Source organism: Anolis carolinensis, unplaced genomic scaffold, assembly GCF_035594765.1.
Source record: "Anolis carolinensis isolate JA03-04 unplaced genomic scaffold, rAnoCar3.1.pri scaffold_11, whole genome shotgun sequence".
In the NCBI taxonomy this organism is placed as follows: domain Eukaryota; kingdom Metazoa; phylum Chordata; class Lepidosauria; order Squamata; family Dactyloidae; genus Anolis; species Anolis carolinensis.
Window position 1 is genome coordinate 12,501,368 of NW_026943822.1, and position 27,741 is coordinate 12,529,108.

Below are 27,741 nucleotides of genomic sequence, written 5' to 3' on the forward strand. Positions count from 1 at the left end.
GATCTCAGCCGGCATTTGGAAACAATAGACATTGACAAAATCACAATCTGCCAACTGCAAAAGGCCACCCTGCTGGGATCTGCACGCATCATCCGAAATACATCGCACAGTCCTAGACACTTGGGAAGTGTTCGACTTGTGATTTTGTGATACGAAATCCAGCATGTCTATTTTGTTTGCTGTGACATAATAAAATAATAATAATAATAATACAGGAAAATAATACATGTAATAATAGAGTAAAATAATAAAGGCAATAATAATAATAAGATCAGTGAAATAATAAATTTATTAATAATAATAAAAATAGAGTAAAATAAATGTAATAGTAGCAACAATAATAGAGAAAAATAATAAATGTAGCAATACCAATAATAATAGAGAAAAATAATAAATGTATAATATATTCTCGAGTATAAGCTGACCCAAATATAAGCCAACCAGGACCCTCACCCGAGTATAAGCCAAGGGGGGCTTTTTCGGTCTTAAAAAGAGGGCTGAAAAACTAGGCTTATACTCGAGTATATACAGTATCTTCGTTGAAACGATTGTGTGCCTCTCTGCTAACAGTAACAGTATCCAGTGACTGGCCAATATCAATTTGATACCCAATGGTCTCGATTCAATGACTGAATAATTTGTTTTGTTGGGACTAACCAGCCAAATGCCATTCAAAAACTTCTTCTGCAAATGTCCAACATTTCAACACTGGAAATGCATCCAGCACTTTATCAATATAATTTCAAGAAGCACAAACGACTTGCATTTTTGCTAGATGTATAAAGTGTGTAATAGATGCCCAAGCAAGGAATGGGCCCGAAGAGCAATTGCAGGGGAATTGCTTGGGAAACATGGAGTGACTGCTCACTGTTTGGCCTTACCTTGTCTGCCCCACATTCTGTACCATCCAAAGGTGGATCCAGTTTGGTTTTGCATGAAGCGTCTCCTTCCACAAGGCACCAGAGACCAGCACACATCAAATGCTGCCAACAGAATGGGAAAGGGCTGCCTTTATTTTCTTCACAGAGGTCAGGAGACATGGGGCAAAGTTTTGTCAAGTTTCTTCCAAGTGAACCTGTCATCTGTCAAGAGTACTTTGATGATGCTTTTCCTGCATGTGTTGTCGAAGGCTTTCATGGCAGGGATCACAGGGTTGTTGTATGTATTCCAGGCTGTATGGCCATGTTCCAGAAGTATTCTCTCCTGACGTTTTGCCCACATCTATGGCAGGCATCCTCAGAGGCTGTGAGGCCAACCTCTGAGGATGCCTGCCATAGATGTGGGCGAAACGTCAGGAGAGAATACTTCTGGAACATGGCCATACAGCCCGGAATACATACAACAACCCTTTTCCTGCATGGCTGCTTCTCTATATCATTATCCTTTCAGAGGTGAAATCAACACCGAAGAACTAGACTGGAAATATATACAGAATACTAGCTGTGCCTGGCCACGCGTTGCTGTGGCGAAGTATAGTAGTATGGGAAATCAGATCTGTATTTTATAGATAGTGTGGAAGAGGCCAAAGTGAGACCTAACTCTGCCTGTGCCCTGGGGTGAGTGGGTTGCTAGGAGACCAAGTGGGCGGAGCTTAGCCTTCTAACTGGCAGCAATTGGATGAAAGCAATTATTCCTCTCCCTTTAATTAGGACTTTATAGTTCTTTTCTTTTTGTTGTATGAACGTAGAGGCATGGATGAGGGGTTGTGCTGCCAAGTTTAGTGTTTCTGGGATGTGTAGTTTTGTTGTTTTGTCCTAGGCCGAAATTTCATTACCCTTTTATATATATAGATTGGTGCTAACTCTTGATAGTATAGGACAGTGGTTCTCAACTTGGGGTTCCCAGATGTTTTTGGCCTACAACTCCCAGAAATCCCAGCCAGTTTACCAGCTGTTAGGATTTCTTGGAGTTGAAGGCCAAAACCATTTGGGGACCCCAGGTTGGGAACCACTGATATAGGGAATTGTTGTCACCATTTGCTTTCTGGTCAACTCCAACATATGGCTGCCCTTGTATGCCTTCAAGTTAATTCTGATTTATGGGGTTTTCAAGGCAAGGGTTGTTCAGAGGTGGCTTGCCATTGTAATAATAAATAATAAAACTTTATTTGTATTCTGCTCTATCTCCCCAGGGGCCCCTGGTGGCACAGTGTGTTAAAGCGCTGAGTTGCTGAATTTGCGGACCAAAAGGTCCCAGGTTCAAATCCTGGGAGTGGTGTGAGTGAGTGTTAGCTCCAGCTCCTGCCAATCTAGCAATTCGAAAACATGCAAATTCGAGTAGATCAATAGGTACCACTCCGGCAGGAAGGTAATGGCGCTCCATGCAGTCATGCCGGCCACATAACCTGGAGATGTCTATGGACAACGCCGCTCTTCGGCTTAGAAATGGAGATGAGCACCAACCCCCAGAGTCGGTCACGACTGGACCTAACGTCAGGGGAAGCCTTTACCTATCTCCCCAAAGGGACTCAGGGCGGATTCCAATCACAAAAAGGCAAACATTCAGTGCCTAAATACAATAACGAATACACACATCTTCCTCTGAGGATGAGACTGGCTTGGGCTTCCATGGCAAAGTATGGATTCAAACCTTGGTCTCTTGCAAACTTATCCAACACTCAAACTAGTATATCAATATGTCCTATGCTATAATTGGATTTTCTTGGCAGGATTCAAATGAAACTTCTGATTGCTTTCCTCTAAGCTGAGTGTGTCCTGAGGTTTGTTGATTGAGCAAGAATTCAAATCCGGGACTTCTGGAGTCTTAAAGTAACACTAAATTAATTTATTTTTATTTACAGTATTTATATTCCGCCCTTCTCACCCCGAAGGGGACTCAGGGCAGATCACATTATACACACATAGGGCAAACATTCAATGCCCATAAATACATCAGACAGAGACCGAGACAGACAGACGCAGAGGCAATTTAACCTTCTGAGGGGATGTTCGATTCTGGCCACAGGGGGGAGCAGCTGCTTCATCATCCACTCTGACGGCACTTCCTCATTCCAGATCGTAAATTAGTTAAACTTGCCTCCCCACTTTTTTTTTAATAAGTGGTACCTTATTTCCTACTTGATAGATGCAACTGTCTTTCGGGTTGCTAGGTCAGCAACGAGCACTAAACCTTTTACTGGTACAACTCTCTCCGTTTCTCATCAAGGAACCCAAGCAGAGACTTGCAGTCACCTGTGTAAGTTGATATGGGAACCACATCCTTCATCATTTTTCAAGTGTCAAGTCTCTTTTTGCTCGTTTTGTTGTTGTTTATTAATTCAGTCACTTCCGATTCTTCGTGACCTCATGGACCAGCCCACGCCAGAGCTCCCTGTTGGCTGTGGCCACCCCAGTACCTTCAAGGTCAAGCCAGTCACTTCAAGGATACCATCCATCTTGTCCTTGGCCGACCCTTCTTCCTTTTTCCTTCCATTTTCCCCAGCATCATGATCTTCTCCAAGCTTTCCTGTCTTCTCATGACGTGGCCAAAATACTTCAACTTTGCCTCTCATATCCTTCCCTCCAGTGAGCAGTCGGGCATTATTTCCTGGAGGATGGACTGGTTGGATCTTCTTGCAGTCCAAGGCACTCTCAGGATTTTCCTCCAGCACCAAAGTTCAAAAGCTCAGTCTTCCTTATGGTCCAGCTCTCACATCCATAGATTACTACCATTGTTTTCACTATGCAGACCTTTGTTGCCAGTGTGATGGCTTTACTCTTCACTGTTTTGTTGAGGTTGGCCATTGCTCTCCTCCCAAGAAAGAAACGTCTTCTGATTTCCTGGCTACGGTCTGCATCTGCAGTGATCTTTGTGCCTAGAAATGCAAAGTCTGTCACTGCCTCCACATTTTCTCCCTCTATTTGCCAGTTATCAATCAGTCTGGTTGCCATAATTTTGGTTTTCTTGATGTTTAACTGCAACCCAGCTTTTGCACTTTCCTCTTTCACATTAGAAGGTTCCTCAGCTCCTCCTCGTTTCCAGCCATCAGAGTGGTATCATCTGCATATAGGTTGTTAATGTTTCTTCCAGCAATTTTAACTCCAGCCTTGGATTCAGCAAGCCCCGCACATCGCATGATGTATTCTACATACAAGTTGAATAGGGAGGGTGAGAGTATAAAGCCCTGCTGTATTCCTTTCCTAATCTTGAACTTTTCCTTCATTCTTAGCTTATTGACTGGAGATGTTTTCATACTATTCTCTAGTGAAAGGTTTTCAATAAAGGGGTCATCTAGCCCTGTGTAAATCTGGCCCACAGCAATCCCTGATCTCTTCCTTTCTGAATTCCCTTTCTTCTTTTTTAGGTTCATACTGTGGTTAATTGCTAGCCTTTTATTTTATTATTTTTCATAAGTTTAATGGCAGGGCTGTTTTGGCTTTGCTTGTTTTATATGACATTTAAGTGTTGGGTTTCACGGCTTCTGTATATTAAAAGACTTTCCCATTGCCACTTAATTTTTTTAAAAAAGTGTGTGTTTTTTAAAATAAAAGATAGAATTAAAATAGAGTTTCTTTGTGCTACAACCCATTTTATACTTACTGGAATGCCTCTGAAAACTTGTACGAGTTTCCGTTTGGCTGGCCATTAAAAGGACTTCTGGCACAGAGGCTTAAACAAAGCAGGACGGAATCAAACCAAAAGGAATAATATGGTAAGCTAAGAATATCAGCATTAAAAGTCTTTCCTCTGTGTGTGTATGTTATAGAATAGTTTTGAAACAACTAAACACAGGGACAGAAACTCTCTGGGCCCCGACAGAGAGCACCAACTTTGAGTCCTACAAAGACTGGACATTTGTATTTTTCCAAGGTGGCTCTTACTTTCGGAGAGCCCTGTAACTCCCGCCAACAACGGATCTGGACCAAACTTTTCACACATATTCTCTAGGACCAGCAGAACATACTGGAGGGGTTTGGAGGGAAAGAACCCTGGATTTTGGGAGTTATAGTTCACCCACATCCAGAGAGCATTCTGAACCCAATCGATGATGGATCTGGATCTTGGCACACATACCCAATATGGCCAACTTTGAATACTGGTGCGGCTTGGGGGGGGGGGGGGGAAATTGACCCAAATGATGGGAGTTGTAGTTCACCCACATCATTATACCTTTTCTGAGAGACTATTCATAAAACACTAAAACAAACAGGAACGATTTCTAATATTTATCATTACCAAAGATCTAACTCTGGCACCTAAGTTAGTGTAAAATAATAAATAAATAAATTTTAAAATATGTATGTATGTATGTATGTATATTTGTATGTATTTTCCAAGATGGCTCCCAACACATGAGGACGATGGGAGTTGTAGTTTATGCTGCATACAGAAAGTACTGTGAATGCTACCGACAATGGATTTGGACCAAACTTTGGCATATACTGCCAACTTGGAAGCTGCTCTGAGTCCCCTTTGGGGTGAGAAGAGTGGGGTAAAAATATAGTAAATAAATAATCAACTTGGCATACAGAACCATCATGACCAAATGTAAGTAGTTGTGGGGTTTGTAGGGGACTGACTTGGAATGATGGGAGTTGTAGTTCAGCCACATCCTTATGCATTTTCTAATGGGTACAATAATAAAATCCAAAACCCAGCAATGATTACTTTTAATGTGTATCCTTACAAAATACTGAACCCGATCATCGTCATGTACCAAAGCTAGTAATAATAATAGTCTAGACCAGGGTCCCCAAACTAAGGCCCGGGGGCCGGTTGCGGCCCTCCAAGGTCATTTACCTGGCCCCCGCCCTCAGTTTTAATAATATAATATATTGTATATACATATAATATTGATAATAATCTTATGTTATACAATATAATAGTAATACCATATGATAATATTAATTATATGTTATATATTACATATTATATAATAGTATAGTGGTATAGTTCAATATAGCAATATATAATGCTAATATTGTGTTATGCTAATAATATAATATATGGTATGTACATACAGCTGCTCTGAGTCCCCTTGGGGTGAGAAGGGTGGGATATAAATGTAGTAAATAAATGCAGTAAATAAATAAATAATTTTAGACTTAGGCTCGGCCAAAGTCTGACATGACTTGAAGGCACACAACAACAACAATCCTAATTAACTTGACTATCTCATTGGCCAGTAGCAGGCCCACACTTTCCATTGAAATCCTAATAGGTTTATGTTGGTTAAAATTGTTTTCATTTTTAAATATTGTTTTGTTCTTTCGTTGTTGTTGTTGTTGTTGACCTACAAATAAGACATGTGCAGTATGCATAGGAATTTGTTTGTATTTTTTTTTCAAATGATAATTCAGCCCCTCAACAGTCTGAAGGATTGTGGACCGGCCCTCTGCTTAAAAAGTTTGGGGACCCCTGGTCTAGACTCTATTGATGCTGAGAGATTTGGGACAACAATAGAGGATTCTTTAAGAGATTTCTATTCTTTAGGTTGCCTTATATGACCTGAGAGAGTCTGGCTTTAGAGTATACCTGAGACTCACTTGCAGGAACCAATGGAGTGAAGTGAAAAATGTTTAAACACATATTACACGATTACTGATAAAGTCCTGTCAAGTTGCCAAGGAATTCCAGATTCTGATGGAACTTTAGCTCCAAATGTAGACTTAGTTGAGAGCATCTAGTGGGCATTCAAAGTCTTCACATACCAGCACAATGTGCTTGAAAATAGTCAAAGTGCATTGTATCAAACTGTTTAATGAGATGCTATAAATATTGGGGGAAATGGCTGGAGTAGAGATCAAGGGCTCACCTTTTTGCAATTACATTGGAATATGAGCACACACACAAAGAGAAAAGCAGTAATTTCTTCTCTTTTTAAAAAAGTCTAAGTAGATATAAAACATTCTGGCCCAATCATCCATTTGAGTTTACACTGGATGCAGAACAGAGGCAAGCAACGAGGTACATATGCGATCTACAAGAATGCTATTTTCCTTGCGAACAATTGCCTTGGCATGGCATGGGGCACAAATCCATCTGAGACTATTTCCCCAACTTCACCGAAGTTTAAAAAGTTGGCCTTACACACCTCAGTGTTGGTATTACCACCTGCGTGATGGGGTGACATGATTAATTTCTTGTTTAGTCTTCACAAGTAGAAACATCTGATATCCCAGAATTCTCTTTCCAAGACAATAGGGCATTCCCACTATTCAATTTTACTCATTTCTCTTATTACTGCTTATCATTCAATATGAGACATTTTGAGTTAAAATCAAATATAGTTAAAACCAATACAAAACTAAAGAAGAAGTAGAAGTAGTAGTGGAGGAGAAGGAAGAGGTTCGTGGATCACCAGTGGTCCCCAAGGACTAAAATATGGTCCATGGCCTCACCGTTACTACACCTTTGCAACAAGAGCGACTGATCTCGTGAAACCCTCTTATAGTGCCGAGGCAATGGGGACGTCAGGAGGGGAGAGGCTGACTACCCACGAAAGGCGTGACAACAAGCCTCCTGACTGCTGCTTCTCCTCCTCCTCCCTACCTTTGAACAGAGCTGTTCCATGTGGTACCTGGAAGCGGGGGCACCTTAGTGCCCTCATTTTTAGGCATCTTCCTGAGGTTATTTGGGGTGCTAATTCATAAAATTGCATTGCATAGACCACATCAGTCCTAGATTATTACATATGGCTTTCTGTGGGTGAGCAGATGGTGACTACTGGATGGCATATGTTATGCATCAGACACTAAAGCTGATGTGGTCTAGTCCAGGGGTCCCCAAACTTTTTAAGCAGAGGGCCAGTCTACAATCCTTCAGACTGTTGAAGGGCCAAATTATCATTTAAAAAAATACAAACAAATTCCGATGCACACTGCCCATGTCTTATTTGTAGTGCAAAAACAACAACAACAAGAACAATGAAAGAGTAATACAATATTTAAAAATAAAAACAATTTTAACCAACATACATTTATCAGGATTTCAATGGGAAGTGTGGGCCTGCTTCTGACCAATGAGATAGTCAAATTAATTAGGATTGTTGTTGTTGTGTGCCTTCAAGTCATTTCAGACTTTGGGCAAGCCTAAGTCTAAAATTTATTTATTATTTACTATATTTATTTACTACATTTGTATCACACCCTTCTCACCCCAAAGGGGACTCAGAGTGGCTTACAAATTATATGTACATACAATATATTATATTATTAGCATAGCACACTATTAGCATTATATATTACTATATTGAACTATACCATTATACTGTAATATTATTAGTAATATATAATATATAATTAATACTATTATATGGTATTATTATTAGTGTTATATTGTATTACATTATATTATTATACAATTATTTTATTATAAAACTGAGGGTGGGGGCCAGGTAAATGACCTTGGAGGGCCACATGTGGCCCCCGGGCCTTAGTTTGGGGACCCCTGGTCTAGCCAATGCAATTTTCTGAATCAGCACCACAGATAATCAAACCGAATCTAAAGTTGACCAAAAACTGATTCGTAAACCTTTTGGTTCTAATGTTGGAGAGTGGTCCTTGGTCAAAGTGGTCCCTGATCAAAAAAGGTTGGGAACCACTGGATTAAAAGGGCAGTCACATTGAAATATCTGCGTGAGATTGGAAGGCCTGGTAGAACATAATAGCAAGATGGCCCTGGAGATCAACTGTGCCAACGCGGTTTCCATAAGTATTTGTAATGGCTCCTCTAAAGTAGGACTCGAATTGAATAAGAAATATGGGCTTTGTTGAGCCGGAGTTCTTCTTTAGAGCCTCACTCTTGGTTACAAATGACTCTGAAAAGCCATTATAGTACGTTGTAGAAGAGATTTGATTCCTGGAGCAGTATACTTTCCTACTGAGATTGAAGCCTCAATGCTTCAATCAGAGGATTCCTCAATGTGAGATACCTTCTGTCCAATGGAATGATCCATTGCTGTTCTCCCATCCACACTCCAGCTCTCCTACAGAAAATCCTATGCTCAAGGATTGCATGGTTGAGATCCAGGGTTTATATAGCAGAGAAGGTAGAGTGGAAACGATTCCTCTCCCATCTTAAATGGTTCAGCAATGGACAGAGGCGGTTCAACCACCAGGCCAACTAGGCAGTTGCCTGTGGTGCCATCTTGTTGGGGGCACCATCGAGGCACTTCTCTGCTCCTCAAAGCCCCGAACGCCTTCCTGGTGAGAACGAATATCTGGATTTCTCCTGTTTTCAGAGTGTTGTTTTTTATTTATTGTCCTGATTTTAGAGTTTTTTTAAATACCACATTGCCCTATATCCCTGTTCAATGTTTGGTGCTAAATTCGCAAATATAGTAATTTCTACATAACATTACCATGTATTGAAATGCTTTTTCTGTTGATTTGTTGTAAAACATGATGTTTTGGTGCTTAATTTGTAAAATCTTAATGTAATTTGATGTTTAATAGGCTTTTCCTTAATCCCTCCTTATTATCCAACATTTTCGCTCATCCAACTCTTTTATTTTTAGTGATTGGTTTAGGGGGCACCAAAATTCTGTTCGCCTACACTTGAAAATTACCTAGGGCCGGCTCTGGCAATGGAACCAACTGACTAGAGAAGTGAGAGGAACTTCTTCTCTAGAAGTCTTCAAAGCGTGATGGAGATCTTGCATTGGACATGATCGCCCAGGAGGCTCCTTCCAACTCTGTAATTCTATGACTCAATGCAGAAAATGAGGAAAACAGCCAAACAGATGAAGCAGCAAAGTAAAATATCGGCACCCTCAAGCCAGGGAAAGCTAACTTGTATCTTGGAGAGAAAGTAATTCAGAATGCTCTTTGAGTTTAACAGCTCTTCCTGGGATGGTATTTACAGACGCACACATTCAGAGTTTCTCTCAATAATACCAATCTCGGTGGTCGACGTTCTCCAAAAACTTTAATACTTCTTTCTTTTAAAACTTGTCCCATTGTTTTCATGTTGCACTAGCTGCCTTCCAGATCCAAAACAAATAAAACGAGCCCAGTTAAGGCTTGAAGTTTGCTTCCTCTGCTACAGCACACAGTCAAAGGTTGCTTTAAAAAAAATAATTTGGCACATTTCATTTATGCAGCAGTGAAAACTATAAATGGTTCCTATTTGCCGTTTTATATCAGATTTAAAGTTCCTGAGTTTTTTTTATTATGGGAAAGTGGGGAGGACATTTACGGAAACAATTCCTTTGCAAAGGAGGGAAATAGAACAATGACTTTCTCTTCTATAAGAAGAATGGCAAAGTTTTTTTATCTGTAGGAGCCACTCGACTAAGCAGGTTTGGACCTGAGGGACAGAGATTATGTTTTGCCATATATTCTCCACCATTTAGCAATGGGTTGTTGTAAGTTTTCTGGGCTGTATGGCCATGTTCCAGAAGCATTCTCTCCTGATGTTTCGCCCACATCTATGGCAGGCATCCTCAGAGGTTGTGAGGTATATTGGAAACTAAGCAAGGGAGGTTTATATAATAATAATAATAATAATAATAATAATAATAATAATAATAATCTTTATTTTTATATCCCGCCCCATCTCCCCGAAGGGACTCGGGGCGGCTCACAACAGGGTGAAGCCCGAAACAACAACACAACATATTTGACAAAAACTTAAAACATTCCAACAATACACAAAATAAAATAATGGACAATACATTAAAATCCAAGCAGATAACTACTGTATATATCTGTGGAAGGTCTAGTCTGGGAGCAAAAACTCTTGTCTGTTAGAGGCCAGTGTGAATGCTTCTGGAACATGGCCAGACAGACCGGAAAACTTACAACAACTAAGTGATTCTGGCTATGAAAGCCTTCGACAACACACTTAGCAATGATTAATAGTAAATCAGGGAAACGATTATATAGATATCTAGAAGGGATCAGAAATATCATCTAGTCCAACTCCCTGCCATGCAGGAATACACAACTAACATTGTCCGGAAAGATGCTCCTTCCATCTCTGTTTAAAGACCTCCAAAGCCCACCATCATCCAAGAAAATCTATTCTACTAATCAGCTTTTTGTAATATGAATCCATGAAAGATGGATATATGTGAAAACTGACAAGGTACATGTGACTATTTCAACAGGTGTCATGTTAAGGAAGAAGATATCCTTCTTTCTTAAAACTTTCTTAACACTTGAAAAGAATGTTTTACATCTAATCAAAGCTATAGTCAAGCCTCCATCATGTTTAGATTGTATTGCGACGAACCCTCTTATAAGAAAGCTCAACTCAATCTTCAGCCCATCCCTCTTCCACAGAATTTTGCAATTCCAGCGATTGATTTCTCCCCGCTCTTTTATGTCTCAGTGTGAACCTTACCTCCATATTCTTGCAGAAAGTTGCATTGGTTCCAAAAAGGATCTGGCACTGCTCATCGGCACTGTAATGCATCCCTGGAAGTTTGTATGGAAGCCGCACCGCATATCGGCTTCTTGGATCCGTCACCAACAAACACGTGCTGACCTTGGACCTGAAAGAAGGCAATGACGATGGCCTATGGATTTCTGGCATTTGGTTCCATCAACTAATTTATGAACATCCAAATTGGCTTCCCTTCAAAAATGCCTCTCAGCAGTAGACTTTCTACCTCTCCTTGGGAATGTACTACATATCTATTCAAGTACAGTAGAGTCTCACTTATCCAACATAAACGGGCCGGTAGAACGTTGGATAAGCGAATATGTTGGATAATAAGGAGGATCAAGGAAAAGTCTATTAAACATCAAATTAGGTTATGATTTTACAAATTAAGCACCAAAACATTATGTTATACAACAAATTTGACAGAAAAAGTAGTTCAATACGCAGTAATGCTATGTAGTAATTACTGTATTTACGAATTGAGCACCAAAATATCATGATGTATTAAAAACATTGACTACAAAAATGCGTTGTATATTCCAGAACGTTGGATATTCCAGAATGTTGGATAAGCGAATGTGAGTGAGACTCTACTGTACATGCAACACTCTTTTGACCTAAACATGTATCTTTCATTAAAAACCACAAATCCAATAAAGCAGTACAATAAACTCAAAGTCACTTGATAAAATCAGAATACAGGCAGTCCCGGAGTTACACATATCTGACTTATCATAGATAAGAGAAGTGAGATAAATCCACCCCTCGGAAGAGAAATCAACTCCTGGAAGAGTTATTATCATGGGGAAAACACCACAGGGGCATTAACTCTCGCCTATGCGATCCAAAGCTTATATATATAGATCTGTTATCTGTTCTACTAAAAGTTGCCTCTAGATGCACAAACACAGAATCTGAGCTTTGAATCTTAGGTACAAATTGGTATCAATATTTAGCAAGGTACAAACAATGTACCACTATCTTATGACCCTGTGCCCCATGGTTTTTATTCTTATTTCTTTCTCACCCCGAGTTTTAACTTAGTGTTCATGTGGCCCGCCCTGGTTTTTATTGCTTCTCTGATTTTGTGCTGTATTATGTATATTAGTATCTATTGTATTGTTTAATTGTGTTATGATGTGTTGTTTTATATTTTGTTATATTGTATTGTTCTGGGCATGGCCCCATGTAAGCCGCCCCGAGTCCCCGTTGGGGAGATGGTGGCGGGGTATAAATAAAGTTTTATTATTTATTTATTTATTTATTTACATGCAATGGGCTGTCTTTTGTTTTGGAGGGCCAATCAGAGATGGTGTGAATAAATTACTATTTAAGTGTAATAAGTAACAACAACAAATTGCTTTTAAAATATGATTTTCTAAGTTCAGGCAATCTTAATAGCAAATGGCATATGCATGGCTATCAACAAGAATGACAATTATGTGTCTAGTTATTTCACCTCCCTAGCTTCTAACATGCCTTTGGCTGCCAATGGTAGAAGAAGTGTAATTGCTGAACGCTGTAGTACAACCCAAAGTGGGTTCTCCTATGGAAAGGCTGGCTCAAAGATATGGAGAGATGACCCATTAAGCTCAAGGCATTTATGTTTTGTGGGAAAGGTGATGGTTTTTGTGAAGACATTCCAAGGTTAAAGACCTGGAAGCTTCCTTCCAACTGAAAGAGCTGTTCAAAAGCTCTTTCTCCTATCACAAAACACAGGCAAGATCTGATTTAAAAAGGACAGCAAACCTGGTTTCCTTTTCAGGAAGCTGTCAAGGTGGTGAAATTGGGATATCAATGTTTCTGTTCTCCTGCCAGCAATTTTCGCACAATGGGGCAGATTCTACTCTTCAGCACCCGCCACTGAAAATCTCTCATCGTTTTGTCTGAGAAGACAAGAGACTCGTTGTCTTGCATTTCAAAGGCTTTGCCGCTCGCAGCGTTCTTACTTGAGAAACTTTTCAAGGTTATCGCGGCTGCAGGAGGACCAGGACAGGTCACTGGGGTTCCTACCCTTGACCCATTCTCCAGACATGATGTGCGACCTCCCAGCACAAGACAAGTGATCGTCATCATGGCTCATCCCCATGCTGTTGGAGAAGAACAAAGAGGTAAAACAATGGTATAGACCAGTGATGGCCAACCTATGACACCTGTGTCAGCACTGACACGCCTAGCCATTTTTGCTGACACACTGCCACATGCAGATTGATTGGATGACTATGTCTTTTGTGGCCAAATTTGGTGTGATTTGGTCCAGTGGTTTTGTTGTTTACTCCATGGGAATTATGCACATTACACACACACACACACACACATATATATATAATTGTAGTATATTATTATAATATTACTATTATATTATTCATTATTCATGACTACATTGAAACTACAATAGAGAGAAATCAGCGTGGAAACTGCAAGAAGTACCATAGATTGTTGTACATGGAAATAATGGTAGTAAATAGTTTTTGATTTATTAAATACAGTTATATATTATAATTATATATTTTTATTATTTAAACTATACATATTGCGAAATTATGGTTTTTTTCTCGAAGTGATACACCGCCCAAGTCATGCTAGGTTTTTTGATGAATTTTGACACGCCAAGCGCAAAAGGTTGCCCAGACGGTACTATTCTATCTAGAGTTCCAACATCTTAATCCATTTGGAGTAGAAACAATCAGTTCAACCACTGACTTCTTTCCTTGTACCAATCTACAAAAAGGGTGACCCCACTGATCCTTCCAATTACCAGCCAATTAGCCTTCTATCGGTAATTGGAAAGCTTTATGAAAAATTTCTATTAAGTTGCAAACTTGGCTGGACTATAAATAAAATCATCAGCTCTGAGCAAGCTGGATTCAATAAGGATAAATCAACATTGGACCACTGCTTAGTATTTTTGTATTTGGCAAGCCAATACTCCATGCATAAAGCTTCCAAGCTATTCACTGCTTCTTTCATTGATCTAAAAGGAACCTTTGACTCCGTAACAAGAAACCTGTTGTGGGATAAGCTGAGTTCTTTGAATATAACTCCCAGACTTTTGTTTCTAATCAGACAGTTGTACATTAATACTGTTTGCCAAATTAGATGCTCTGAGGAAGGCCAGCTCCATACTGGATCCTTCTTTGTTCAACATACTCCTGTATGATTTATCTCAGGCTTTAGCATTGCTGAATGTTCATAGTCTCAAGATCCATTCTAACCATGTCCCCTTACTCTTATATGCAGATGATACTGTGTTATTGTCCCTATCTAGTATTGGTCCTAAATGCTTAATTCATTGCTTTGCCAATTACTGTGAAATAAATAGACCAGAAATTGGCTATGTTAAATCCAAAATTCCCATTTTTGCCAAAAAGTGGAAGCCCAATGTCTTGGCAGATCAGGGGCCACAAAACAGGTCAAATACTTCTACAATAAGGGTAACCAATATATCCCTGCTACCGTAAAAGTTTTTGAGACTAGAATTGGTTCTTTGTTACTGTATGGCTCTTCCTCTATTTGGATTTCTGCAATCAATAAATTGTTTAATTCACCACATTCCAAGTTTCTCCGGAAACCAATGGGGCTCACGAAATGTGTGCCTGACACATGCTATGCCTTGAGATGGGTCAAACCACTCTTGAAACCTTGGCATGGATGAGAGCTATACAACATGGACAGCACATACATTTTCAAGCAGACCCCGATAGCTATATTCCTTCTCTGTTATCATCATTTTATTTCAGAATTGTATTCTTTGATTCTCAAAGAGATTGAAGCAATTGGCCTGTCTTTGGAAGCACTCTTAATGCTGACAAATGTGGAAGCCTGCAGATCAGTCAAGAGAAGCTTTTGGATCTTGACTCTTGCCGCAGAGACAACTTGTTCCCCTATCACGTCATTAATCCCATTTGAGTGTGGAGTCATGGCAGTTTAGCTTCACATTTTGATTAATCTCACCCAAAAGAGAGCTTTGGCAACTGCAAGATGTAATGTGTTGCCATGGCTCATCCCATGCTGTTGGAGAAGAACAAAGAGGTAAAACAATGGTATAGACTGTACTGTTCTATCTAGAGTTCCAACATCTTAATCCATTTGGAGTAGAAACAATCAGTTCAACCACTGACTTATTTCCTTGTACCAATCTACAAAAAGGGTGACCCCACTGGGCCGGGCTGTGGCGCAGCTGGCTAGTAACCAGCTGCAATAAATCACTACTGACCGAGAGGCCCGGGTCGGGTTAAGCCCCTGACCATTAAATAGCCCGGCTTGCTGTTGACCTATGCAGCCCCGAAAGACAGTTGCATCTGTCAAGTAGGGAAATTTAGGTACGCTTTATGCGGGAGGCTAATTTAACTAATTTACAACATCATAAAACTGCCAGCAAAACACGAGGAAAGGAATGAGGAAGTACAGCCACTATTGGATGGTGAAGCAACAGCTCCCCCTATGGCCGGAATCGTGAAGCTGGAAAAAAATGTTAAATGCCTCTGTGTCTGTCTATACTGTATGTTGTTTGTCTGTTGGCATTGAATGTTTGCCATATATGTGTTCATTGTAATCCGCCCTGAGTCCCCTTTGGGCGGAATATAAATACTGTAAATAAATCATCAGGATGGGAGAAATAAAGCAAAAGGGTTTGTTCTTTCTGTTCAAAGACTTCACCATTCTTTGTTTTATGCCCTATGATAAGATGCAGATGAAATACAAGACTTCCATTTTTCACAGTGTTCTCAATGGCAAGGGTGTTATAAAATTCCATATCTTCTGAAAAACTCTTATGTATTCTTTTGTGAAACCGTTGCAAATTTTATTCTTGGGATTAGTAACTGAATTATACATTCCTTTTTATTTGTGACTTCCTCTTGTTGTATAGGTCTGTGTTGTGATTTTGTTGTTGTATGTCAATAAAGGCTGTGTGGGAGAGAGAACTTGAACCCTGCTTTTGGAGATGGCAGATAACTGGAGACTCGGATCCTCCAATCCGGCAACTCTGCATGATACATTTGCAGCTCCCCATGCACTCAATCAAAAATGGGAGAAATGCATTGTGATGGATGTTGCTTTATCAGAGCCAAAACATCTAGGTGTTTCAGTGCTTCATACACACAGAAATGTCACCCAAACCAGTGAACCAAGAAATAGAACTGAAAACTGCTGTCTGTCCTTGCTGGGTTAATGGAGAGGGATCTTTCAACTTCGGCCAGGTAAGAAACTCTAGACGAGGTACAAGGCTAATATCGGGCCATCACACGATCCAATGGGAGAATGAATGCAGAAGCCAACAGCCTCAAATGGTCCCTTTGTGTAAAGACCCCGACACAATGCCAGTCTCTGTGCTAACAGAGGCATGGGATTTAATAACTATTTGTAAAACCATCATCAGAAAACCTAATCACACATTCACATTGAAACACATTCACTGAGATAGATTCCTGCTGGCAAGCACCAACAAAAAATCCAAGCTGAGAGGATAAGGATTCTTATTGTATTGTATTTTATTACATTTATATTCCAAGGTTGGAGAATTTCAGCACGTATATGCATGGAGGACACACTTTTAATTTCAACCCACCATTTACTCTATGTCTATTAAGCATGCAAATCATTCTGCAAGTTCACACATAATGCGCTTTTAATGAAGTGTTTGGCTGTTTGGTATAGCCTTGTAATGCATTTTAATGCTCTTAACTTTATAAACGGTTTAACGGTGTTTTGACTAACTTTTCAACAGTATGCCCTCCCCCTCCCATTCATGGGCTTGATATCTGCAGCTCCACTCACCCTTGAGTCTCATTACTGGAAGAAATGCAAAATACAAATGCATAAAATAATAACTAGAGTTGTGCACAGAACTAGTTTCTAGCGTTTCTACCATGTCTTTCATTTCTTCAGGAGCACAAAGCAAGAAGCCCCATCCCTGCACAAAAATCAGCTTAACACAAAAGCAAGACGGAGACTGCTGTCTTCTGTAGCCAAGCACCTCCCAGAACTTGCCTCCTTGACTTGGAAAGAGAGTGTGTGTGTGTGGCTTGCAGGCCCAGAAAGTGCGCACACCTGCCAGTACCTGCAGCTGAGCGTGTCTTTACTCTAGAGTAAGAGGTGCTTGGCTGTAGGCAATGGCAGGCATGTGCGCTTTCTGGGCCTGCATGACACATACACACTCTCTTTCCAAGGACAGTGTGTGTGTGGCATGGTGTGGTGTGCAGGCAGACCCAGAAAGCACGTGCACCTGCCTGTGCCTGCAGCTGAGAACCTACTCTAGAGTAAAAACAACAGCCAGGTAAGAAACCTCTTTAAGGCGTGCAGTGGGAAGGTGAGCCTGGGTAGTAAGCCCCCACTCCCCCCCCCCCCACACACACACATAATGGTCCCATAGAACACGGCACTTTAGGGGGCCCAAAACAAAAACAGATAATATCACAGTTCCAAGACAGTGGAACAGTTGTGACTCAGCAACAGCATAGCCTGCAGAGCCAGAGTGAGGATGAAGAAAGGGATTCTGGATTTCAGATACAAGAGCCAGATGATGGGATGCAGGATGAATTTCAGGATGATGGCATGGGGATGGGAATTATACAGGCTGATTCAGAGGCTCAAGAAATGCAGCTTGAGAATGAACTCTTGAACCAGCCGGTCATAGATAACAGCCAGGATGACATTCCCATGGGAAATAATGAGCTGGAGATGTCTCAGGCTCCAGTTCAGGTGCGAGATAATGAGGTGGCCTGCCTTGAAGGCCTGGAAGGAGCGCCATCACTATCTAGAGCAGATTGCTTGCAATGGAAAGGAATGTCTCAGCCTCGTCGTAGTTTAAGATTGGCTGGAAAGCGAGAGGCCTCTGAAGGAAAAAGAAATGCATTTTTGGGTTGCTTTTAAAACTGTGTGTTTTGAGACAGATCTTTGTCGAAGCAAATTCTTGCTTCATCTGAGTGGATGTCCATGCTTCCCTGCCTTAGAGATTCTCCTGTTCCTGGATCTTTGTAACCTTTGGGCCTTTGTTCTTTTGGATTTACTGACTATGGTTTTGCCTATGGATTATTGAATTCACTGACTTGTTTTTGCCTGTGGATTATTGGATTCACTGACTCTTGTTTTGCTTTTGAACTATTGGATTTTACTGACTTTTACAACAACTTTGGGAACTTTATATCTGCCTGCTTTGATTTACATACAGTAGAGTCTCACTTATCCAAGCTAAACGGGCCGGCAGAAGCTTGGATAAGTGAATATCTTGGATAATAAGGAGGGATTAAGGAAACGCCTATTAAACAACAAATTAGGTTATGATTTTACAAATTCAGCACCAAAACTTCATGTTATACAACAAATTTGACAGAAAAAGTAGTTCAATACGCAGTAATGTTATGTTGTAATTACTGTATTTATGAACTTAGCACCAAAATATCACGATATATTGAAAACATTGACTACAAAAATGGCTTGGATTATCCAGAGGCTTGGATAAGCGAGGCTTGGATAAGTGAGACTCTACTGTATTTGCTTTTGTTCAATAAAATTACAAAAGACTACCTTCTGTGTGTGACTTGGTGTCAATAGCAAGGTGATCTATTCTGAGGTGCGACAGGAACAACCTGCCAGAAGAACTCTGACAGCTAAATGAGCTGTAAAAACCATGTAAAGACCTATCTCTTCTGGTAGGCCTAACCACAGAGTCTTAAAGCATTTATTTTAAATGGGTGTCCTTTGTTTCATGTATTTTAACATATATTTTATAGAAATACATTTTAATATGTGTACTTGTAGTATTTTTAAATGTGTATATGTTTAAATTATTCTGTAACCTGCCTCGAGCCATGCGGAGAGGCGGGTAAGAAATAAAATTATGATTATGATGATTATTATATAGCAAGGTTATTTCATGTGGAAGTCATTCACAGCAATTGGTAGCTTGAAGCAGTCCGAAAAATACCTTCTTTTTTTTTGCTTTCCAAAATATGACAAAACTACGATACAAGAATTTCTTAATAACTATCCACCAACAGTCACACAAATTCTTCCTTATTCGTCCTGTTAAAACAGTATTTCTCCCTCTAGGGTCATCGCTGATTTCTATCCATGGCCTCAAGACTATTTTCCCACCTCAATAAAAAATTTATGGCAAGCTGTGTTGAAACGTCTACATTTTTTGGACAACATATTAAACAACCCTGAAGTGCTGGTTTTAAAATAAAGCTTTAGCTTCCTGAAAAGAGAGAAAGAGAGAGACGAAGAGCTGCAACTCCACCTGTGACATATCCTGTTGTTGATGCAACTATGATGTGAACTGGAAGCCCTTTGTTCAAAGCAGAGAACCTTGCACACCCTTATCACACACTTTCCCCCCACTCACTTTTCAGTTCTCAGTGGAATTGAATGCTAGGAATTTTTATTGGCGTTTCATACTGAAGCTGCATTGCTGGAAGGAAGCCAGGGGTTGAACTGATTCAATATGTTTAAAGGGCTTTCTCTGAAACGTATGAGCCATCTAACATGGTGGCACCCATGTAGGAGAAAGGAGCACCCAAAGCAGGCCCTGGTGCAGAGAAGCTGGACTTTGAACTTGATATCATTAGCATCGTCACCATCATCATCATCATCATCCATCAGTGGTTCTCAACCTTTGGTCTTAGGTGTTTTGGATTTCAACTCTCTGAAATCCCAGCCAGCTTACCAGCTGGGCTGTGGCGCAGGCTGTTGAGCAGCTGCAATAAATCACTCTGACCATGAGGTCATGAGTTCGAGGCCAGCCCGTGGTGGGGTGAGCACTCGTCAATCAAAAATAAAAAATAGCCCCTGCTCGTTGCTGACCTGGCAACCTGAAAGATAGTTGCATCTATCAAGTAGGAAATAAGGTACCACTTATAAAAAAAAAAAAGTGGGGAGGCAAGTTTAACTAATTTACGACCTGGAATGAGGAAGTGCCGTCAGAGTGGATGATGAAGCAGCTGCTCCCCCTGTGGCCAGAATAGAACATCCCCTCAGGAGAAGGTTAAATTGCCTCTGCGTCCGTCTGTCTCGGTCTCTGTTTGATGTGTTTATGGGCATTGAATGTTTGCCCTACGTGTGTATAATGTGATCCGCCCGGAGTCCCCTTCAAGGAGAGAAGGGCGGAATATAAATACTGTAAATAAATAATTGTGGGAGCTGGAGACCAAAACACCTGGAGGACCAATGGTTGGGAACCATTATTACTATATTTATTGATTGGGAACCATTGTCATAGACAATCTCTTGTAGCAGAGTCTGATTGTCTTCTAAGGGTAAGATTTTGCCAATAGTTCCATACGTGATTATGAAGACCTTTTTGGACCCATGTCAAGCCAACCCTGATCGGGACCGCCTTCCATCTGAAACAGATATCTTCACTGTGAAAGAACATGTGGGTCAAGAATAGGGCTCCACAGTCACATATGTACCCACCACCAGAACACTCCACCTGGAAGACAATTATCCTCAGACAATGAGGGATCGCCTAAGCAAGAAAGCAAGTAAAGGATCCACATGGCTTTTCTTTCACAGTGAGGACATCGATTTCCAAATGGAAGGCGGTTCCAACCAGGATTTCTTTGACGTGCCTTCTTCATCCCGGCACGATTTTCCCTTTCGTCCTCCATTCATGCCTCTTCCAAATCCACAACACCAGTGCTCACAGCTGACCTCCAGTTAAGTGTTCCAAGGACAGGGCTTCCCAGTTCTCTCTCACACACATTTCTTGAGGTTAGCGTTAAGCTCATGTTTACATCTGTCTTGATGTCTACTGACATTCCGTTTTCCATTCTTGAGCTCAAAATAATTTGATAGCAGACTGGCATCTCTCCGGGACACCACCGATAGACCTCACCAAGGTGGAATCGAGGATTGTGCCTGCTTTATTCCTCAGAACCTTCTTTAGACACCAAAGAGAAGAAGAATATGCATCTAGCATGAAACCTGTAGATCAGGCATGGGCAAACTTCAGCCCTCCAGGTGTTTTGGACTTCAACTTCCACAATTGTTGACAAGCTGGAAAGCGTCCAGAGGAGGGCGACTAAAATGATTAAGGGTCTGGAGAACAAGCCCTATGAGGAGCGGCTTAAAGAGCTGGGCATGTTTAGCCTGCAGAAGAGAAGGCTGAGAGGAGACATGATAGCCATGTACAAATACGTGAAGGGAAGTCATAGGGAGGAGGGAGCAAGCTTGTTTTCTGCTGCCCTGCAGACTAGGATACGGAACAATGGCTTCAAACTACAGGAAAGGAGATTCCACCTGAACATCAGGAAGAACTTCCTCACCGTGAGAAGGGCTGTTCGGCAGTGGAACTCTCTCCCCGGGGCCGTGGTGGAGGCTCCTTCCTTGGAGGCTTTTAAGCAGAGGCTGGATGGCCATCTGTCGGGGGTGCTTTGAATGCGATTTCCTGCTTCTTAGCAGGGGGTTGGATGGCCCATGAGGTCTCTTCCAACTCTACTATTCTATGATTCTATGATTCTAATTCCTAACAGCTAGTAGCCTCTGGTGGCTCAGTGTGTTAAAGCACTGAGCTGCTGAACTTGAAGACCGAAAGGTCCCAGGTTCAAATCTGGGGAGCCGAGTGAACGCCCGCTGTAAGCTCCAGCTTCTGCCAACCTAGCAGTTTGAAAACATTCCAATGTGAGTAGATCAATAGGTACCGCTCCGGCAGGAAGGTAATGGCGCTCCATGCAGTCATGCCGGCCATATGACCTTGGAGGTGTCTACGGACAACGACGGCTCTTTGGCTTAGAAATGGAGATGAGCACCAACCCCCAGAGTCAGACATGACTGGACTTAATGTCAGGGGAAAACCTTTACCTTTACCTTAGTAGCTCAACTCAATAGCGTGAAAACATCATAGAAGTTCTGTTATTGTCATTTCTAATCATATATGTGCGTGTAGGGTCAAGGTCCAGCATTTGTCCGAAGGCTTAGGTTGAAAAGCAATTCTCCCATTTTTGGTTCCTAAACAATTCCTGGGAACTGACTCTCAATGATGGAAATAATTCTGTAGGCTCTGCAACTCTGATAGAGATCATTATCAATGACTGAGGGCTAAGGTTGCAGCACAATAAGACAGGCAACTGTGGCACATTTCTCACAGCCAGACTACAGAAAGTCTTAAACTCCCATTGCAACATTGTAGATATGCCATCTGTCCGTGATGTGCTTCCTAAACAGGTGACGGCTTCCTAGCTCCAACGAACCGAACAAGAATGAGCCCACCTGCCAGCGTGAACATTCTTCGGTGCAAGAAGTCTAAAACCCGAGGGTATAAAATGCTCCATTCACTTCTGTGTGACACTCAATGCTATTTCTGCTTTCTCCTGAAGCAAGAAAGATGATATTCCTGTTGACATCCCTTCTTCCCATTTACTATCATTACTTATAGTGGAGCAGCTGAGCAAGATAATTCATAATCCCAGTGTCATCTGGCTTGGCTGCTCCAGAACTTGGTCGGGAGGCTCCGTGAATTCTACTCGGCTTTTTCCGCAAAAGAAAGACAACAGAAAAAAAAATGTGGACGATAGTTCCGTATCAAAGCAACTCCAAAAACAAGCTAAACAAACCGATCCTGATATGGAAGGCTTCTTTGTGGTGGGGGTTATATGAATGTATTAGTGTCTGTCTGGAAGTGCTTGGATTCAAGTTATTGTCTAATATACTCTAATAACAAACATGCCACTTGGGCAAAAATAGGTTTCCCTCCCCCAGGAAAACCCTGGCTAAACATTTTAATACAAGGCAAATTACAACAAGGTGATGGGAAGGGTGCGGTGGATGCGGTCCTTATCTTAAAAAAAAAACAGAGGGTATTAAATTGTAAAGAGATAAAAGCAAGCATATGTTTCTAGTGATGCCAATTTTGCAGGGGTAAGTATGTTAACATTTATGTTTTTCAATAAAGGCTATATGCATTTCCATTCATGTGGTTCAGATCTTCCCCACAGATAAGTGTGTTCAAATGCCAAAAAAAAAAAGGAAAAAGTGGGAAGGAAAGGGACAATAATAAGCAAAGAGCAGGTTTGGGCATATCCAAAGTCTTGCTCATATCTACTGGAATTTTGACTCGTTTACCAATAGCATATCATACCCTGTTTCCCCTAAAATAAGACATCCCCTGAAAATAAGACCTAGTAGAGGTTTTGCTGAATTACTAAATATAAGGCCTCCCCCGAAAGTAAGACCTAGCAAAGTTGTTGTTTGGAAGCATGCCCGCCAAACAGAACACCAGAGCATGCATGATCGGTAAATGTACATACCATAGAGTGTTGTACATGGAAATATTGGTAGTAACAAGAAATTCTTGATAGGATTCACAGTTTGTCTGGTTATGCTGGTTTGTGATGACAACTACTGTACAGTATATAATAAATGTTCATTTTTTTGTTCAACAATAAATGTGAATTCTTCTTCATGGAAAAATAAGACATCCCCTGAAAATAAGACCTAGTGCATCTTTGGGAGCAAAAATTAATATAAGACACTGTCTTATTTTCGGGGAAACACGGTAGGAAAAGGTAAAGGTTTTCCTCTGAAATTAAGTCTAGGGTTAATTAATTAAGTTAATTAAGTCTTAGGGTTGGTGTTCATCTCCATTTCTGAGCCAAAGAGCCGGCGTTGTCCGTAGACACCTCTAAGGTCATGTGGCCCCTGCCATGACTGCATGGAGCGCCGTTACCTTCCCACCTATTGATCTAATCACATTTGCATGTTTTCAAGCTGCTAGGTTGGCAGAAGCTGGGGCTAACAGTGGGAGCTCACCCCGCTCCCCGGATTCGAACCGCCGACCTTTCAGTCAGTAAGTTCAACAGCTCAGTGGTTTAACCGGCTGTGCCACCAGGGGCTCCCGTAGCATATTATAAACTACATTTAAAAATACCTTTCATTCTGAAAGCAATTTTCTCTGTGATATGAGAAGCTGCTACCCAGAAACAGAAGTCCAGATATCCTTGGATACATAGGGCTTATCAAAAATGCTGAGTATTACTTACCTAAAATGATGAGAAGTGTTTTGAATTTGGGATTTGGGGGGGACTTTGGAATGTATAGTATATACATAACAAACATATTGGTAATGAGATCCAAGCCTAAACATGAAATTCATTGATGTTTCATATACACTGAAGGTAATTCTATACAAATTTTGTAATAATTTTTTCCATGAAACAAAGTCTGTACCCAGTTGATCATCAAAATGCAAAGGCGCTGCTATCTCAGTTACCCATGTGGACAATTTTGGAGCATTTTGGAATTGCAAATAAGGGAGGCACAACCTGTACTTCCAATGTCTGTCAATGAGAGCAAGCACTTGCCAAAGAAAGCTGCGTCTAAATAGTGGATTGAAAGAGGGCAGATGCATGCCTGCACTTAATAAATGTAGTCCTTCGTATGTTCATGGATTGTAATTTAAAAGTGCATCTATCCTCTTTCAAATCCAAATGCCTTACCTTCTATGGCAAACCACCATTAGTGTTGACAAAAAGACAATGGGAGCTGTGTGAATCTCAGATGCCAATAGAGATTTTTTTTTCCCATCAGGATTTATAATAATACTAGCTGTGCCCGGCCACGCGTTACTGTGGTGAAGTATGGTGGTATGGGAAATAAAGTATTGAGGAATTGGTGGTAGTTAAGGTAAAGGGTAAAGGTTTTCCCCTGACATTAAGTCCATTATAAATGGGTTATATAGCTGTGTGGAAGGGCCTTGAGTCTACACTGCCATCTAATCCAGTTAAAATCTGATAATCTGTATTTTATAGGCAGTATGGAAGAGGCCTAAGTGAGGCCTAACTCCGCCTGTCCCCTGGGTGAGTGGGTTGCTAGGAGAACAAGTGGGCGGAGCTTAGCCTTCTAACTGGCAGGAATTGGATAAAAACAATTATTCCTCTCCCTCTAATTAGGATTTTATTTTTATTTTCTTTTTGTTGTATGAATGTAGAGGCATGGATGAGGGGTTGTGTTGCCAAGTTTAGTTTTTCTGGAATGTGTAGTTTTGTTGTTTTGTCCTAGGCCGATATTTCATTACCCTTTTATATATATAGATGTGGAAGAGGCCTAAATGAGGCCTAACTCTGCCTGTCCCCTGGGCTGAGTGGGTTGCTAGGAGACCAAGTGGGCAGAGCTTAGCCTTCTAATTGGCAGCAATTGGATAAAAACCATTCTTCCTCTCCCTCTAATTAGGACTTTATTTTTCTTTTCTTTTTGTTGTATGAACGTAGAGGCATGGATGAGGGGTTGTGCTACCAAGTTTAGTGTTTCTGAAATGTGTAGTTTTGTTGTTTTGTCCTAGGCTGAAATTTCATTACCCTTTTATATATATAGACTAGCTGTGCCCGGCCACGCATTGCTGTGGCTTATGGGAATCCTTTGTTGGCCAGGTGGAATAGCAGTGAATAGCCTTGCAGTCTCAAAGCCTGGCCGTTTTCCGGAGTAGCTGGAGCTTTTTGTTGTATGAATGTAGAGGCATGGATGAGGGGTTGTGCTGCCAAGTTTAGTGTTTCTGGTATGTGTCGTTTTGTTGTTTTGTCCTAGGCCGAAATTTCATTACTCTTTTATATATATAGATAGACTGCCCCATAGGTTCCTATCTCATTGGAGATGAAAAAGATCTCATTTTGGTGTCTGTCACAAATCAGAGGAATAAGTTCCCCTGATTCCCACACTACTCCCATCAATCACTTCCTTAAGCTTTGGTCCAATACTTGCCTATCCCGGTGCCAGACAAATGGCATTGTTTATCAGCATCTTGCAGTGTTTTATTTCCAAACACCAGAACGCCATGGAAAATGCGAACAGTCTTGCGACATTTGGAGAAATCCGGCCAAAATTCTCTCCGCTTAATCAAGGGCAGAGTGGCTCAGCTGCCTGGCCCCCTTGGGCTCCTTCTGCTGAGTAAGCCAAAGGCGCACTGAAGCGCCAGTCTGTAATGAGCTGGCAAAGCGTGCTGGCTGATTAGCGCCAGAGTCATTCTGGTTCAATCCATCATGGCTTTCGCTGGCTGTCATCTCCTGCATTCAGTGACGCAAGTCAGAGGGAACAATATTTGCTGCAAAATCTTTGCAGCTGATAGAAGTATAAAGACATATCCAATCTGCTTATCTTGTTGGGTAAATAAACAAGGGAAGCAACAGTACTTTATGATCACTGTCTCCCAAAGCAGTTAGTTTATTCTCAGCTCAAGAATAGAAAACTGTCAGTGTGTGGAGGTCAGGGTGCGTGTTGGGTGGGTTTCTTCAAACTCCATCGATCATCTTCTCCAGCACCCTGATGAATTGGTTGCAATCGTCTGCCACACCAATTCCTCTGGTCAATGTCAGACTCAAACACATCCGTAGTCTGAAGTCCAAACATTTATTTCAATATCTATAATACATATTTTACAAAGAATAGCAAAAGCCATCGCTCTGAGCTGGCATTCTCTTTAGCCTCTTGCCTCGGCAAGCACCAGCTCAACACACACAGAGATAAGAAGCACATTCCTCAGTTCGAAGGAAGTTCCGACCTCCAAAGGCCGGAAATCATGCCTGATAGGTCATAGCAGGCTGTCAGTCAAAACTAGCCTGCTGTTAACTGTTTCATTACTGAAACACACACTCTTGCCTAACAGCAGAAACACTTGATTTACATTTCATACACATACAACCATAATCCAACAAAAACTGCATGTTGATAGACAGCAAAAGAGATGGGCTTAAAGCTAAACTTTTCAAAAAGTGGTATAAAGACCGAGAGAGAACTGGGATGTCCTGGTACTTGAGCATTTGAACCGTAACCAATGGTGCCATGGATTTTGATCAAGTTGGTGGTCGAGCTTCCTGGGTCTGTAATAAAGCTTGCAGTTCTCTAAATATAAGGATTCCTCGTTGGACCAAACTTGCGAAGTGTCACTTGGGCATCATAGTTCCATGGAGCAGGAGGGATATCAAATTCTTGCTTACTGGTAAAAGGGCTGTTTAGCTTTAATTTACTTTTTTTTTTTCATGTCAGGAGCGACTTGAGAAACTGCAAGTCGCTTCTGGTGTGAGAGAATTGGCCGTCTGCGAGGATATTGCCCAGGGAACGCCTGGATGATTTGATGTTTTTACCATCCTTGTGGGAGGCTTCTCTCATGTCCCCGCATACATGGGGAGCTGGAGCTGATAGAGGGAGCTCATCCACGCTCTCCCCGGGTTGGATTCGAACCAGGTCAGCAACCTTCAAGTTACAAGGCTTTAATCCACTACGCCACCAGGGGCGCCTATAATTTACATTAAATTAATCTAATGGACCGATTTTAATTGTATCTGCTTTGAACTCAATTTTTCAAACATTTTATTCTGCCATTTGTACAATGTCTTTTCCAGGCTTTTGCATCATTCCAACACCAGCCTGTTTTAGTTTCCCGCGCTTCAGTTCTTTTGATATGTGTATAAAAAGTATAGAACT

At 41.1% G+C, this 27,741-nt stretch overlaps 1 protein-coding gene across 2 annotated transcripts in view; it reads right to left on the bottom strand.

The window, feature by feature from the left end:
* adamts17 (ADAM metallopeptidase with thrombospondin type 1 motif 17) overlaps positions 1–27,741 on the bottom strand; it is a 197,663-nt gene that overhangs the window by 83,394 nt on the left and 86,528 nt on the right. For both annotated transcript variants that reach the window (XM_062963439.1, XM_062963438.1), the window contains exons 9-11: positions 13,278–13,418; positions 11,287–11,437; positions 882–983 (exon numbers count right to left, since the gene is read on the bottom strand). In XM_062963439.1, the coding sequence (XP_062819509.1) occupies positions 882–983; positions 11,287–11,437; positions 13,278–13,418 (394 nt within the window). The remainder of the gene's footprint in view (positions 1–881; positions 984–11,286; positions 11,438–13,277; positions 13,419–27,741) is intronic.